The 16,298-nt window shown below is 33.1% G+C and overlaps 1 protein-coding gene across 1 annotated transcript; it reads right to left on the bottom strand.

Moving 5' to 3' along the window:
• Positions 1–1,407: 1,407 nt before the first annotated feature.
• LOC145107383 (RING/U-box superfamily protein) lies at positions 1,408–4,552 on the bottom strand. The gene is made up of 7 exons (XM_079044257.1): positions 4,194–4,552; positions 3,513–3,843; positions 3,335–3,384; positions 2,326–2,367; positions 1,968–2,089; positions 1,758–1,866; positions 1,408–1,612 (listed from the first exon to the last, which is right to left on the bottom strand). Exons 1-7 carry the CDS (start codon positions 4,404–4,406, stop codon positions 1,550–1,552), a joined length of 930 nt encoding a protein of 309 aa, XP_078900383.1. The 5' UTR covers positions 4,407–4,552; the 3' UTR covers positions 1,408–1,549.
• Positions 4,553–16,298: the final 11,746 nt, after the last annotated feature.

Below are 16,298 nucleotides of genomic sequence, written 5' to 3'. Positions count from 1 at the left end.
ATACAGAGACGATCCGAGTTAATTTTTGAAAATAGGGACTGAACGTGCTTTTTGGCACCTGGACGAGGGACGATTCGTGTAATTTACTCTAAATTGTAGAAGAAGTTACTATCCCAAGTTACTAATTCGTCTATGTCTACATTAAAATCCGAGACTTCTAGTCTAAGAGTCAAAGTAACAAATGGGGTTAGTCTCACATTGGCTTTTATTTTTTAAATAATCTCTATTTTTATAAAACTCTATCCAATCATTATTATTTGTTGTTGCAGGTTTTTTTGTTTTGAATAGATCATTATCTTTCTTTTTTGTTCTTAAGGACTTATTTCTTATCGAAGAAAACGAATATATCAAAATTTATAATATTTTATTCATTATAAATAAACACTTATATCAATATTATCGGTACTTCTTTATAACGAAAGATTACACAACAGTTTGTATATGTACATGTGAATTTTGGCTTAATAAGTGTAGCTTGTGGGTTACATGGTTAGTGAAAAATGTTTCCAAGTGGATTCATCAAAGGTTGGATGTCTTGGAGAACAAAAGAAAACTTTTTTCAAAAATGAACGGAGTTGTTATGTAATACATTGTTCGTATTTTTGTGAGGTAAAACTCAAAATCTTTGCTGACCACGAGCGCTTAAACATGATTTGACCAAAAGGAGTTATATTTAAGGATGAATTTGTAATGTTGCATAATATATGTGAACCTTATATATTTATTCAGATTGTGAATGCCAACGATTGAACTTTTGAAAAAACATTATTATAAATATATTGGTATAGATGTCTATTTATAAATAACAAAAGAATATATTTGATATGTTCAGTTTTGAATTTGATATTATGATACAATAATTTGAAAATATGGGTGGTTTTTTTAAAAAACAATGTATAAATATATTAGTATAGATGTCTTGAATTGAATATGTATATGGAGGGGCTTCCAAATTTGACGTAGGCATTCAATATCAAAATCCTTTTAAACAATGACACAACTTCGATGTGCTTTACGAATCCTCAATTTTTTTGAATTGAGTTTCTCTTCTTACAAGACCATACAATACATTCATTTCATCATATTATACCATAACAGTGTCATCCAAATATAAAACAATTATATAGTTTTTCTAGTAAACATTCAACTAAAGTGCATAGGTTTTAACTGTCAAGTATAGACTATTGAGGAAACAAATCAGTTGAAATTGATTATCTTGTAACTTCAACATGAATGCAACGTTGTCGTTACTATCATTATCAATACCAATACCTCTAGAATTGGTAACAACGATGCCAAAAACTGACTTAAGAATTAAGATCCAATACACATGACTAAAGAGAAAAATGATGTTCTCAAAGTAAGTTCCATGAAAAAGCTAAGGTAGGTAGCTAACCAACTACAGCATATTATAAAGAGATTATAATATAAACTAACAAGTAACAAACAATACAATTGTCACAAATCATATTATTTATGGTCTGGTGTTTTTCAGTTTTCACACAATAGTAAAAGATAAAACCATCCATCAATTCATTCATCATCCGAGTCAACAACTTGGGGTTCCCGTTCCGGATGATGTTGACACCTCCGTGCTGCAAACAGGGCACACCTGCACCACAAATAATAATAGTACAACTGTCTTCTTAATAATAATAATAAAAAAATGGGGAAATTAAACTTTCCATAAGAAAATTTCCAACATTTTACAAAACTAGACTTACAAGTTGACATATGATATTGAGTATATGACATACCTTGTTGATTTGTAACCAGTTGGTTATGCATTCAGAATGGTAAGAGTGTTTACAAGACAGCAAGATCAAGTTTTCCCCATCTTCATAATCCAACCGACAAATAACACATCTGCAATCAAAATTAATAAACAAACAAATAGTATCAGAATAAATAAAATAAACCCTGACTCATGAAAAAAAAAATACAAGAGTTTGTTTGTTGTGTTTTACGTATCACTGCTTCCGTTTTGATTATTCTGGATCTTGTATACTACTGAGCGCAAAGAAGAAATTGAATCAGCAGAGAGCCCTCTACTTTCTGTCCCCACCACTTCACCAAGTGCAAGTAATTCCTAAAACAATTTACATATTCAGATAAAATGTTAAGGAGGTCATTTATGTCTTTTGCACATACACTTGTACAGGAGATCGAGAGCTTGCAAATTTTATCCCATTTATACCAACCAGTCCAAGTTTTCCAAGACTGTTTTCAATGACAAAGGAAGAGGGCATTTATGTCTTTTGCACAAACAAGAGCAAGTCCTTGTGTAACAAATGGAATTATTATAAGTAGAATACAAATTATTACCTCATATGATAGTTCATCTGGGTCAACATCATCCCATGTACCCTAGAAAACAAAACATACATTTTTATAAACCAAAACATAATTAACATACCAAACTTAATTTTAGAAAATAAAATTCTAATTTAATGGTGGAATGAATCAGACAAAAGGAACAGCTTTTTTACCATTCCATATACCAAACACTAAAGAAGTTGGATTCCATATATACTTTCATATTGTATTTTACTATTTTACGGGAAGCCACTTTTTTAACTTTCATCACTTTATCAATTTAGCCACTTTATTATTTTCTACAACTATTTTTCAGGGTTCCTGATTTTAATATCAACACAAAATACAGAAAAGCATAGTGTAGTTCATCATTTTATAAACACCAAACTGTTTTTTATAGATTTAACCATTGAACAATCACTATAACAATCAACAAAAAATAATACTTCAGTGGTTTATACAATAAAAATAATAGTTCCTGGTAAACAAGGAAAGCTGCTTTTTTATAATCGTAAAAAGAATATAATGGCTTAATCGCTAAAGAAAATAATTAAATGGATAAATCAATTAAACGATGAAAATACATCGTGTTTTTTCTGTATCACCCTTGCTTTTATACTGTAGAGTGTAGATGCCTCAGATTCAGTTTCTTAATTCAGTTAGTCTAGGATTTTAAATTTTTTTTTCCTAATAAATACACTCATAGTACATGATGAGGCTTTTGGATACTAGTTGCTGTGCTTATCATACTTGGAATTTGATCTTTTACACTTATATCATTCAACAGTAGTATAGTTATTATCACAACAAGAAAACGGATAAATTACTTAAAGGGGATATTGTAACATGTTAGATTGTTAAATCTATATGCATTAGTATTATCACTGTTAGCATTACAAGTTTTAACTACTCTTCCAGAAATATCGTTGAAATCATCAGACAAGAAGAATCATATCTTCATGTTTTTGTTATTCATCTAAATAATAATTATGAACCAAAGGGCATAACAAATTATCACCTGAGAATTACCACCGTGATCATCAATATCATCATCTTCCTCTGTAACCACTGGCAATAAGCAAAGACTTTGTTAGACATCTATGTTTTCCACTGAAAGGATATAAATCAATGTCGACATGACATGATCATAAAGATGGTAAAATAATAAGAAAATGAAATTCATGATAAGAGCTCACTTTCATGTATGCCAGTGAGGGCCAATAATCTAGCAGCCATTTCTTGATCTTCAGCATCTTGTAAAGCTCTTGCATATGACTCATCATCCGGGAAAGAAGCAGGATCTAATTCAACACCGTGGTTACTTCTATCCTCCTCTCCAGATCCAAGATCAAGATGAGCATGGACATCAAATGCATCTTCTTCTTCTTCATTGGCTTCAGAACCCTCATATTCACTGTTGTGATGATCAAATTCATCATCATCATCATCATGCACATAACTTCCTGTTTCCCAACTCTCATGGTCACTCCCATCGCCATTCATTCTCAACATCATATATGCCCTTTCCTATTGAATCCAATCACAATTTCATAAGGAAAAAAATCTAACAGGAGATATCACATAAGAGAAAACCACAAACCCACAAAACTATCAAACAATCAATACCATAATGTTCTTATTTAAATTTAGGGTTCATGCACAGCACACTAAGACCGATGCTTGCATCTCGCCCCTAAATACTAGTTTCAATTGAAGATTTGAAGCAAGAATCATACTAGAAACAATCAAGGCCAGAGTTCAGAATAATGAATTTCATACCCTCAAACTCCACCTAGTTTAAAACAAAGAACAAAAGACAAAGAACTTGCAATCCAAATAAAAATCAAACCTCAGACTACAGATACGAAGAGATATACCTGGTCTTGTAGTGTACGAGCGAGGGCAAGATCAGCGTCGACCTGACTTAGATTGGTAAAGGGAGTTCTAGGAGCCGCAGAAGGGCGGTTTGGATTGCCATTTTCTACAGCGACAGCAGGAATAAGGGAAGAATCAACAGGTGATTGAGTATTGCTGCTAGGGTTTTCATCGGTGTTGGCGATCTTGCTGCCTTGGTCTTTGGAGTTGTCCATGAACTAGGGTTTTGAAGAAGCAAATTGTTAAGGTGAATGAAAGAGGCAATGAATCAAAAATTCTTTGGGACGATGATTGATTTCAGAGAGACAACAGGAAGAACACAACAAGAGTACGCAAACGCAATCTCTTCACCGCAATCGAAAGCGATGATTATAGACAGAGAGATCGGTGTCGGTTAACCAACGGGTCAGGCTAACCTAACAGGTCAAGCAAATGGTCATTCCAATAAAAATTTGTGATATTTGAATTCAAAATTTTATGTAACAAGTAATTACATAAATTTTGTCCACTAATTTCTATTTGGATTCAAAAAAGACCAAAAATAAAAAAATAATTATAGATTCCATTTTTTTATTTTTTTAGTAATTACTTCATGATTTTCAAATCTATCAAAAAAATAAATAAATATTACTGACATAGAAATAGATTTGATAGTGAATAAAAAAAAGTTATAAACCACTTAGGAACTACATTAGTAGTTATAAATTGTGAGCATAGATAATTTGGCTGAAAATGGGGGTAGTGTTTTGTATTTACAGTTTAATAACTATAAATTCACAGTTAAGTTTAATAACTGTAATGATTTGGTGTTACTTACGGTTAAATTCATAGTGTCCATTTCAGCCTAGTAGTTTGTATTTACAATTTAGTAGTGAATTTGGTTCATAAGAGATTTATAACCTTATTTTATTCCTATTTGAATATCTCCCCCTAGTGAAATAATATATATATAATTATTATATATTTTAACAGAATGAAGAAAAAAAATAAAGTTTAATTACTACAAAACAAAAGTTGATGGAGCTAATGAAATTATAAGTATACTAGGTTATAACCCGTGGAAACCACGGTAACTTGTTTAAAATTATTATATAAATAAATTGATAAAAATATAATAAATGTCAAAAAAGTTCAACGTATTATTGATTGTAAATAATTCTGATTTCTGAATAAATTTGTTACGTAAACTAAACATAATATTTTACTATAAATTTCGAAAATGTTATTATGAATAAGATTTTGTATTTTCAGAATTTTAATTGAAGTTGATTTGTTACCAAAAAAAAAAGAAAATGGTAAAAATCATAGAAAATTGTCACGTGTCAAAACGGAATGCTAGAAAATGAACATGTGGTATTTTTAGGTTTCATTTATTAGAATAGATAAAGGTAAAAGTAGATGTTTTGTCATGTTCAAAATCTTCAAAAAAAATGACTATTTTACAACGTAATATGCTATAAATGTCAGTTTCAAGAAAGTAAAATGTTATAAAATATATATATATATATATATATATATATATATATATATATATATATAATTTCCACTTCATGTTCGAAATACCCATAGAGGGCCTTTTTACAAAGTAGGATGCTATAAATGATAGTTTCCAGAAGTAAAATGTTATAACAGAAAATATTATTTTTCCACTCTATATTCGAGATCCTCACAAAAAAAACCATTTTAGAAAGTATAATACAATAAATTACAGTTTTCAGAAAGTAGAATGCTATAAAAGTTTTTCCTTATTTTCCAACTGATGTTGGAAATCTTTAAAAAATATATACATTACAAAATAGGATGCTACAAATATTCAAAATCCTACAAAAACATGTTACATAGTTTATTCCTCACACTATTGTATTCCACTGTTTCAAGATGACTTTTATTTAGTTTGCAACCAAAAGCTAAATATGATGGTCTGAAAGGAACATAGTTTATGAGAGATCTTTAACAACCATGGTCACATGTAAGTCTAATCGTTATTAACAAATCTAATCCATAGCTGATGTTGGGCATAAGATTTGTTCCTTAAAAACTTCTCCTCAAGAGGGATCAATACCCTCGAGCCTTCAACAATTAAATTTTGGAAATGAAGCAAATGGTTGTGTGTATATGTACTGTTGTGTGATTGATAAAAAATAAAAATGGTATGTACTTACAAACTGCTAAAAATGATGAAATATGGTCAAGAAAATAGAGTTGATTTAATCACTAAGTACTAATTAGTCCATAGTCCTAGATACTCTTGAGTCAAGTGTCAAGTATGAATTTTGAACTTTAAATTTGAAAAGAAATTTATATTTGGTCTACAAAAGAAAAGGAATTCAATAACTATATATACCCTATAAGGGAATGCTCCTGTAGGTTCTTTACCAACTTAGCATTCTTAACTAGTGAGGGTTCCACCCATACAGTAAAAAAAAGGCCATTTAAGCATAACGAAAACATTTATAATGGTTAAAAGTAAGATATATTACCCCCCTACACACACACTAATAACTAATATGATTGAAAACCTTATCAAAAGAGCTATTAAATTTTCCAATAGGAACCAATAATGTTACTGAACTACCACATCTTCGATTGATGAAGAAAGCAAAAATTAATACACTATAAAATCACAAATCATTGCACGTATATCGAACTTCCACTCCTATCCGCTATCTGTAGAACCTCTACTGTTTTTAGTGTTGTACTAAAAAACACAAATTAAGGTTAGAAACAGAGGAAGAGCACATGGAGTTTACGGTGGCACAATGGTGGCTTGATCCGGATCCACGAAATCGACACTTACATAGCTAAACACACACACACACACACATAAAAACAGTAGAGAGAGAGAGAGACCACGATTTCTGTTTTGTCACTTTGTTTTGAATAAAACTAAACCAAAAAAAAGTAAACAATAATTAGAAATTTTTTAAGAACATTAACCTTTTTACCTTCTTAAATCAAGTTTCTGTAGGGACTAAGGGTGACTTCAAAACCGTTGTAGCCCAAAGATTTCACTCATATCCCCCGGCTCCTTCAAAAACACAAAAATGACTGTTGCAAACGAAAAAGCTGAAGAAGATGTAAAATCAAAAAACAAAGAACCAAATGATAAGTGATTCAAAGTTTTTGATGAACCCTATAATCAATCGGCCGCGTGTTTTTCGAGCAACATGTAACAAATTGGAAAGGAGGCAAGAATGTAGATGCAAGGAAGGAGGCGAGTGGAAGGATTAGAGATGGAACTAAAAACCCTAGGTTGGTGAGATATACTAAAATAAGACAGGAATTATTACATACCTGGAGAATGATCAACCTCGGTATAGCAGAATGAAAATGATGGCCGATGGGTATATAGGAAATCTTGGATGTAGGTAAATATGAAACGGAAACATTTCCATCCATTTTAAATATGGATAGGATTAGAATCCCTGATTTCTTGACTAATTTATGAAATTTAAATTTCTAGCCTAATTTTTTGGGATATGAATCATGGTTACAGGAAGATTGATTGGGATAAGTATTGCTATCTATAATGACCGAGTGTAAAAGAGCGGGAAATTAAAAGAGCTAGTGAATATTAGCATGACACGTGGCAAAGAAATTGTGTAAAAAAGGGACATGTGGCATATCTAGGAGTCTTTTATTAGAAGGGATATCATTGGTGTTTAGATATTTTAACTAATTTTAAATGTTATAGTATAATAAAATCCATCATCATACGTTATGTTTATCTAACAATAAATTTTGAAAGAAAAAGGTTAATAACATTTAATCTTATTTACTGTAATTTAAGATATTTATAAAAATTGAAAACTTTTCAAAAAGAATCATTAATTTCGTCCATAGCACCTACGGAATCAGCAAATGACTAATATATTATCAATGGGCCAAGGAAAAATCATATTGGACTATGAAAATGTCATTTTCAAAGTTTGTTTATGACGAAACGTTTGGGAGGTTCCAGCTTCTAGGTTTGACAAAACATTTCGTTTGAATAAAAAACTTCATTTAGCATTACAAGCTTCAAGTGTTTAATTTAAACATAACGTTCCAAATCTAAAAGCTACATCACGTAGCGTTTAACAAATCACTATCGGCTATACTAGCTAGTTTTGTCGAACACGCTCAAAATGAGCATCTATTAGACTATGGTCCCATATATAATGTCAAAAAAATATTTTCTCATTTTTTTAAACGTTTGTGTCGTATCTACGAATAAATTATCTCCGGAGAAAATAAGACAAGATGATAACAATCTATGAATTAAAATAAGTTTTTTTGTTTATATATATATATATATATATATATATATATATATATATATATATATATATATTGTACGTTTCATGTAGTGTTTTTTTCGTTTTTTGTTGTATTATACTTGTGAAAACAACATTTTCATATGTAGAGCTGCGAAAATCTTCATTTTAAGATTTCACTTGTGAAAACAAGATTTTCATATGTTTTTTAGTCTTTTTATACGTATTTTGTAGTTAGTTTTATGTTTGTTGTTGTACTGTACTCATGAAAATGTTGTTTTGCACGTATTTAAGTGAGCAATTTAAGATTCACGTTGTTGTTATTATTGAGCTTTAACAATTTGTCTGTTAATGTAGCATGAGAACATAATATTTGGTGGATAGGTGAATGCAAAGCAACTATTGGAAAATTTAGAGAAATCATAAATAATTTACGAGGAAGAAGACTATGTTATTTCAATCGACCATTGGCCAATGTTGCCCACCACAACCTACCTTTGATGGTAGGGAGGCATTGCCAAGCGATTCGATGAGAAGAAAGGAAAGGTGGCAATCCTCTCCTAGACTAAGCTTGTTGGGATACCTACCTGGCGAATCGACTATTGGTGTGTAGCCCATCTAATTGTCTTGTCTTAGGCCTTGTTGGTTGGTGCCAAGTATGGTAAGCCTCACCTCAATCGAGCATGTTGGGTTGTGAATCAACTCTTGGTGCGTTTGCCTGCCTTTGAGTTGTTTTGCTTTAATCCTTGTTATTTGCTCCCAAGTAGGCATGATAGCTTGGGCATTGACTTTCCAATTAAGCCTTGGTTTTCGGCCCATTTGGTGTCTGATTTGCTAGGGTTTCCTCTCGGTAATACATATTATCACAACAATAATTAAAATACAATGAGAAACTAATTGATGCATCAAATACACAAAATAGCTAAACAAAAACGTTCACCACAAACTATAACCGTAACAATCATCATAAGAAACCAAAATATGTCAAAAAAAGACAAGAACAATGCATAAATACTTAATAATATGATAAATGATTTTTATGGTTTCATTGTTATATCAAGTATGTGAAATGGTAATTATATTGATACAGTAAAATTATTTAAAAACATCAAAACTTTATGAGAACCAATTTCCAATTAAATTGATTTTTAACTATTACCAAGAACATGAACAACACAATCAATAATGACAATAAATAATTTAATCTAATTATTTATTTGTTCTAAAAGTGACTATAACACAAGCATTAGGGATTAATGATTTCAAAACAATTATATAAATGCAAAACATTTAAGAATTTAAATTTGTAATTGTCCCCAATATCCATTGATCCAATTAGAACTTACTACATCAAGTGTATATGGTTCAATAATTAATACATCGGTTGTTGGTGTCCTTTGATGTCAGAGAGAAGTTAACACAAATATGTGGCATTCACAGATATCCACATATAGCAGGAACAATAGCCGTTAAACCAACCAACATATCAAATCGCTAAACGAAGAAAAGGGTAAGGAGAGAGTAGACGACTGACCCTATCACAAGTAATTAAGGAAAAAAGTACATATGTTAGTTTTAGATGTTAATGATTTTTATGCGATTAAGGCATAAGAAGCTCCATTAAATACTTAGTTGGTGGACTACTAAAGTTTTTTCTCTTACCTTCAAAGTAAAAGCCCAAATTCATGATCAATTAATTCTAAATATTAATTAAAATAAAATTTTAATTAAAAACTCTTTTATTTAATATTTAATAAATAAAATATTTATCTATTTATTATGTCTTTGAACAATAAATAATAAACAACTATTATCTAACTATTTATTAAATGATAAGAAATAGATTTACACACCATAATATTAGTATGTATTTTTTCATTCATAATGATCTTTAGTATGCGACCCAATAAGTTCCAATCCAATCAGTTTTACATATTATTATTTGATATTTACACATTATTCCAACAATATTTTCACTATATATGTTTTTGGTTTTATATATTGTATCTACCTATTAATATATGTGTTTGATTGATAATTTCACAAGTATATGGTTTTATGGTGAAACGTATTTTAAAAAGTGTAACACCCGTTTTGCAGGATGGATCAGTGGTGACCTGAAGGAGTCAAGGTTTGGTTTTTGAGGAAAATTATTTTCCATGACGTGGTGTATGTATACCCACGACGTGGCATGGATTTTTATGATCACGCGTTTCTAGTAAGCACCATGTGACAACCCGAAATTTCTATCTTGTAAAGCCAATCAATTCAATCAAAAGTCAGACTTGTTTCTGCTATCTTTTAGCATTGTTAAGGGTCTGTTTGAGTGTTCTAATCCTAGTACATTCAAGGATTGTGTGTTAAGATGTGTTAACTAAAGTTCATCGTGTTGCATTCGATCCGGAAACTCCATCACAAGGAGTTTACGGCCGCAAACTAGAGTTTACGGCCGTAAACTCTTGGCAGCCGTGAACCCTTTCCTATATCATATACTTCCTTCATTATTTCTTCACTTCTCACATCTTCAAGTCAATAACACTCATTTCTCTCTCAAGTATCATCAAGAACACTTCCATTTCTCTTCAAATTTGTAAGTGATTCTTCAATTGTTTCTTGATATCCTTCTTGATCTTGTGAAACCCTTTGATTTCATCCATGAATTCAACTCTTTTGGGTTAGATCTTCAAGTCTTCATCCTTTTCATCAAGAACACCAAAAACACCAAGAACACATACTAGTTTCTTGGGTCATGAACACCCTAAATACCTCCAAAGTGTGAGTATCTCTTCTATCATCTAGTTATCCATAAGAAACACTTGATTCCTAGCCATGAAACAAACAATAAGTGCATGATCTTCAAGAGTTTACGGCCGTAAACTCTTCCTTTGGCCGTAAACCCTTCATAAGATCACACCTTGGCCGTAAACACACCCTTGTGTGGCCGTGAACACCCTTTATACAATCATATATGATTGTAACACTTCATTTCAAGTGTTTCCTAGTCCCTAAGGTTGTTCCCATACATGATTAGTTGTTATATACACTAATTATATACATATATGTGTCATTATATGCTTAATAGGATCCATTTGTGCTCAAGACATCACTTGGCATACTTAGCATCCTATATCGATCTTTCATTCGAATCACTCACTGCAGGTGAGTTCATACCCCTAGCTTATCTTTTAATGATTTTAAATGCTTTTATGTGGGGGGGGGGGGGGATACAAGTAGAAAACAATATAGTTATAATATCAATCACATGTGATTTATAACTGTCAAACAAGAGGATTTCTTATACTTCAAAACTATGTTATCAAACAAAGTATTTCAAATCATTTTATAAACTGACATCAAGTCATCAAATAACCATTCAAATGGTTAAAACTCTTTTATATGATAAACTCTTTATCAAAACTCTTTTAAACTTATATATTGTCAAAATCATGTCTATATAGATATAATTATATAAATAAGGTTGAAAGGGCTTAGGACTGATAACTCGCTTTATTTCCTGTTCCTTGTTTGGTTGTGGACTTAGGGTATCGGTTGTTTGTCCGAGTGTCATTTAAATCTTAGTTATATATTATGTATATGTATGTATATATAAAAGTTCTTCCAATCAGTTCAATACCTTTGGGTAGCAAAGGTGTACAAACATGATCAGTCATTCAAACAACAGTACTAGTAAACTATAATAGGTATAGTTTAGAGGATTACTACTTACTATCTTTAGAACATTGAAACATACAAGAGTCAGTTCAAACATACTATAACAAGAACAGAAAGAACATACTATACACTAGAACAGAAGGAACATACTATACACTAGAACAGAAGGAACATACTATACACTAGAACAAAAGGAACATACTATTCACTAGAACAGAAGGAACATACTATACAAATACAATAACAAAGATAACATTAATGTGAGCCACTACTTCATGACATGGCAATATACTGTTGTGTCACGTTTTGTAAGCAGAGTCTCCTGGAGGGAGAGCGTGAATTTGTGTATAGATCTATATGGGATTGACCATCCTACACCTTGTTGCTAGCTACAGTGGGACCTGTAGGTCTACGGGTGACGAATGTCATACCATTTCGACATCTTTGATCGTCGTGTTTTACTAGTCAATAAAGTATGGTTATAATCTCATCACATTTTACCTTAACTAAACAGTTGGTTTAAGGTAGTTAGTACATCGGTAGTTACTTTATACAATACTACTGTACATCTTCATTTTTCCATTACATTCATATAGTGATCTTCTCACATAAACGGTAATGTAAACTATATTCTGGTAATGATAGTCATACTTGGGAAAAACACTCACTTTTACAAAAGAACAAACATACAAAACAGTCGGGTCTTGGTAGAAGGCTACATTTCACTATAAGTAGAAAATATAGGATTTTCTAGGAGTTATAGAAACATTTACAACAAAACACTTACAAACATTTACATCAAACACTTACAAACACTTTCATCAAACTTATACAAACATTTGACACTAAAATACTTATGAACTCACCAGCTTAAATGCTGATCTACGCTTTCAAAATAACTTGTATTCTCAGGTCACCAGTAGACAGGTACACTGGACCAGGTTTTGAGAAGACGAAGCATGTTCAAGACTCGTCTTTTATTTTGATTCATATTTTGGTGTCTTTCAAACTACACACAGAACACACTTGTATTAAATTATATTATTAATGCAATGGATGATGGTGTTGCTTGTTTTACTATTTTGCATTGTTATGATACTGTACATGACGTCCTCCGCCCCGAACGTTTCCGTCGTTCGGGTTTGGGGGTGTGACACACCATGACGTGGTGGTTGTGACAGCCTAAGCCCATGATCTCTTAGGGTTTCTTCCGTATTTAAAATCTATAACTTCAAGGTTAGGACATCCTCTTCAGCCTACAACCTTCCTAAATGAAACCCTAGCCTCCATTTCACCACTTTGAGCCTCCCATATCCCCTTTCACCCATTTGTGAGCTTTTGGTTTTGTTTTGATGCCTTGGAGAAGAAGAATGTGTTCTTGGTGAATAGTTCCAGCAAACAAGTTCCCTCACTACCTTGGAGCACATATTCTGGACCATTGTAAGCCCTCAAAGTCTAATTTTTTTGTGACATGCTTCTAGATCTAGGATTTTATGCTTTGTTCTTCATGTTTAGGGTAGTTGAGTAATTGGATTCCATAAAGTTGGCAACTTTATGTATCCTTGGGGTCTCTTTGAGTTTTGGTGTGCTAGATCTGGAGTTTGGTTGAGTTTTGGTTTAATACATGGGATATTGACCTTATTTTCACCATTTTAACCTAACCAAGTTCAAGACATGAATTGGACATGCATGTCCATAAAGCAAGGGTTTTTATGAAGCTTATGGACATTTGGAAGTATTCTGGAAGAGATGAGTGTGTGACTTAATGTATTAAGGGCTTAATCCATTAAGTGGTTTATGGACAGTTTTTGATGTTTTGACAACCTGCTTACCACATTGTGGCGAGTAGATTATTCACGACTGTTTTGTTGGGGAATTGTCGCGTTGTGGCAGGTGCATGTCCACGATGTGGTGATCAGCTGTGTTGACTTTTGGTTGTTGACTTTGACCATTGATCGTTGACTTTTTTACTAGTTTGCCTTTTGATCAAACTTTGAGAGGTTTTGAGCTATATTCTGAGGTTTAGCTTGTGATTGGTTTGGGAGGTTCGTGTAGCTGATTCTGTGTGACTTTGTGTAACATCCCAAAATCACAGTAAAATTTTTCATTTAAAAATACAGCCCAAAACATCATTGTTTACAAATCATCGTTTCAAAAGTAGAAAATCATAAATCAGAGTATCCCAGAAAATCATATCAAATCAAATCAAGGATTATATGCCCGATCACGCCCTCGCAGTGCCCCGATCATCTAGAGTACCTGAAACATAAACTAAAACCGTAAGCCCAACGCTTAGTGAGATTCCCCAAGATACCACACACAACAGATAAATAGACATATACAATGCATGTTGGGCCCACAACCTCCCGGTTGGATTACCCTGGCCCACAACCTCCCGATTGGATTGCCCTGGCCCACAATCTCCCGACTGGATTGCCCCGGTCTGTCTGTCTACCGCACAAAACAGTGACCTCAACCCAATGAACATATGTCGACATATATATATATATATATATATATATATATATATATAAACATCCAATACAGTTAATCATACAGATCTAACAGGTCACTATAACATATCGATATCCTTCAAACCAGGATACCTAATCTATCAGGCCGAAATTTGGTGCCTTCGACCCCAAGTATAATGAGGAAGAACTCACCTCACAATCAGGCGAGAACAGGAAAAATGCACAACACCGTGAATGATTCCAAAAACTGGCTCAACGATCACCTAACCAATACCAATGACCTAATTTTAATTTACAACTCAAAATACCCAAAATACCCCTAGGTCAAAACTCTGGTCAAAGGTCAAAGTCAACGAGTCAAATCAGTTAACTCAGCTGAGTAAGCGGGGCGTACTAGCTTGTACGTTGGGCGTACACGAGCCTTGACCGGGATCGGGCCGTTGACCCCGTATGTACGTCGTACTCAGAAGCTACGCATGGCGTATGCACCGAAGTCCCTTTTTCCATAATAAGAGCTTAATGTATTAAGCTCTTACGTTCTAGTTATAGATCTAAGGCAAAATTACCACTGAGAGTCATAAAGTTTCCAACTTTATGAATTTGCATGTCCATTAAGTGCTTAATACCAACAAGTCTAACTTCTTAATCCCTAAAGACATTCTAGAGCATGCATGGGGAAGAACTAAGCATCAAGATCTCATTTTTATGACTCAAGACCCCTCAATGGGTCTGAAAGGACGACTTATTTGGTTAAAAGCATGCCATGCTCAAGAATCACCAAGGTTGGGACCAAAAATGGCCTAAATGAAGGAATAACTAGATCTATAAGAAAAGATGATCAAGCTATAAGCTTTTTACCTCCTGAAGGTTGCTAGTAAGGTGAGAATCCCATATCCAAACTTCTTCCAAGCTCCAAATTCCTTCCACCACCTTCTTCTTCTTCAAGAATACTGTCAAAACACACAAATGAGCTCAAGGTGCACTCTCCACGATTAGGGTTAGCTAGAGGGACGATTTTTAGGTGGAGGATGATGAGGGTGCAGGTCTTGGGGTCATAAAGGGGATTATATAGGGTGCAAACCCTCAAAATTAGGGTTTTGGTCTAAACACCATACACACCGCGTACATGCTGAGTACGACGTGCATACGCGCGCGAAACTGTGTTCCTCATGTAGGAGTACGCCATGCGTACACCCCGAGTACGCACGACGTAGGGACCAGGAATGCAAACTTAAAGAGTTGAGGGTTAGAAATGAACCTTCTCGGAATGAGTGTTACACTTTGAATAGTGGATTTAAGCTCTTCATTCGGGTGAGTCTTATCATTGTATTACCTATGCCATAGTGGTGTGCATTCTAGACTAGATGAGTCTTATTTGATGATTTTTATGTGTATTATTGGGTTGTTGATAACCTATAAGGTTGTTGTGATCGCATATGACTGTTGATAGTCCTCAAGACTGCTGATAGTCCCTTGGTTTGGCAGCCACATTGACTTTTCCCTTCTTCAGATCATTTAGGTATTTGGGGCAACTACGTTTCCAATGTTCCTTGGTTTGGCAGTAGAAACATATGACCTCATTCAGATTAGTGGTGGAAGCTATCTTAGTTTGGAACTTTCTCTTAGGGCCTTACTCGGACTGTCTGACCTTAGCCTTTCCCATTCATTTGGGATGAGAAAACGTTTTCCTTTTAGCAGAACCATG

Source organism: Lactuca virosa, chromosome 4 (assembly GCF_052849685.1).
Source record: "Lactuca virosa cultivar CGN04683 chromosome 4, Lactuca_virosa_CGN04683_v6, whole genome shotgun sequence".
Classification (NCBI taxonomy): domain Eukaryota; kingdom Viridiplantae; phylum Streptophyta; class Magnoliopsida; order Asterales; family Asteraceae; genus Lactuca; species Lactuca virosa.
Note: the sequence above shows the minus strand (reverse complement) of the source record. Positions and strands in the feature narration are given on the sequence as shown.

Bases quoted from the DNA above. Each gene is read 5' to 3' on its own strand.
- LOC145107383 (XM_079044257.1), bottom strand. From the start codon at position 4,406: ATGGACAACTCCAAAGACCAAGGCAGCAAGATCGCCAACACCGATGAA. The intron at 2,368-3,334 runs GTGATAATTTGT...TTTGTTTTCTAG, and splicing joins ATCACGGTGGTAATTCTCAG to GGTACATGGGATGATGTTGA. The intron at 1,867-1,967 runs GTAAAACACAAC...TTTTGATTGCAG, and splicing joins CAAAACGGAAGCAGTGATAC to ATGTGTTATTTGTCGGTTGG.